General features: G+C 71.2%; 1 protein-coding gene across 1 annotated transcript in view; it reads left to right on the top strand.

The window, feature by feature from the left end:
- The first annotated feature begins 44 nt into the window (after nucleotides 1-44).
- Nucleotides 45-1,229, top strand: part of ASPG (asparaginase) — a 26,351-nt gene continuing 25,166 nt past the window's right edge. The window contains exon 1 of the mRNA XM_007455655.1: nucleotides 45-126. Coding sequence (XP_007455717.1) covers nucleotides 45-126 — 82 coding nt within the window. The remainder of the gene's footprint in view (nucleotides 127-1,229) is intronic.

Genomic DNA, 1,229 nt, shown 5'->3' with positions numbered 1-1,229 from the left:
CTGCCGACAGTCCCCCCCGGTCCCCGGTCCCCTGGCTCACGGGCATGGCGCGCGCGGCGGGGCCCGAGCGGCGGCTCCTGGCCATCTACACCGGAGGCACCATCGGCATGCGGAGCGAGCGCGGCGGTGAGTGGGTGCCGGCGCCCGGGCACCGGGGGTGGGGTGGGGGTCGTCCGCTCGCCCTTTGGCCTGTCGGGGGTCGCCAGGCCCCGCGGTGCTGCGCACCTGACCCCGCCGCTCCCGGTGGGCGGTCAGCCCGCCCGGGGGCACAGCCTCTCCCCCGCGCTGTCGTCGGCTCCTCCCGGGGCCGAGCCTCGACCACCGTGGCGTCTGTCTGAGCGCCCTTCCCCGCACAGACAAGCCGGTGGGCAGGTGTTCAGAGTCTGCCGAGGCCCCTCACTGGGGACCACCGAGCGGCTGCAAGGCGACCCCAGCCGTTCCCCCCGGGCTCGGCCGGGCAGCGGGCTCCGGGCACCTTTGGGAAGTGTTCACGTGCACGAGCAGTCCGGGCAGGTTGGGCGTTTCGTTTCTCTGCCCCTGTGACGTTGCCCTGAGTCGGTCCTCGAGGCAGTGACTGCTGGGCCGGGCGCTGAGCTCTGCGGGCCACTGGGGCAGGGGTGCCCCCAGGCCGGGCAGAGCACCTTCGGGCAGGGACCGGGTTTGGGGAGCCTGGGGCCCTGCAGGGGTGGGAAGAGGACTGCACACACCTCCAGAATGTTCCAGCGCTCCCGGGAGAGCGGACACTATCTGTGCCCTCCACACAGTCCCCCCCCCCGGGCTCCCTCCGTGGCCCCAGGTGCCTGTCCGGGCTGTCCTCACACCTGGGGCAGCCCCACACCTGGCCCTGGAGTGTCCCCCTGCTCGGATCCTCTGCCAGCTCCATAGCGGGGTGCTTGCCAAAGCTGCCCCGTGCTAACAGTGCGGTCGCTTTTGCCCTTGGTCCTGGGGCCACTTCCCCAGCCCCCCACTCCTGGCCACCGTCTCCACTGAAGCAACTATCCAGATGCCACTAGCACTTTCTCGCTCCAGCCACTGCTTCTGGGTCCTCTGGGCCTGTTCGTGCCACCCCCCCGACGCCGGCTGCCAATTCGCAGACGTCTCTTGAGGCCCACTCCGTGCTGGGCCCCAGGACTCAGACCCCCAAAGAGCCCTGTCCTGGAGGCGCTCAGAGATGGAGAGCATGGTTTCCACACCCCCTCACACCCTTCCCCCCAGTTGCTCCCCGCCCC

This window comes from Lipotes vexillifer, unplaced genomic scaffold (assembly GCF_000442215.2).
Source record: "Lipotes vexillifer unplaced genomic scaffold, Lipotes_vexillifer_v1.1 scaffold584, whole genome shotgun sequence".
Lineage (NCBI taxonomy): Eukaryota > Metazoa > Chordata > Mammalia > Artiodactyla > Lipotidae > Lipotes > Lipotes vexillifer.
Note: the sequence above shows the minus strand (reverse complement) of the source record. Positions and strands in the feature narration are given on the sequence as shown.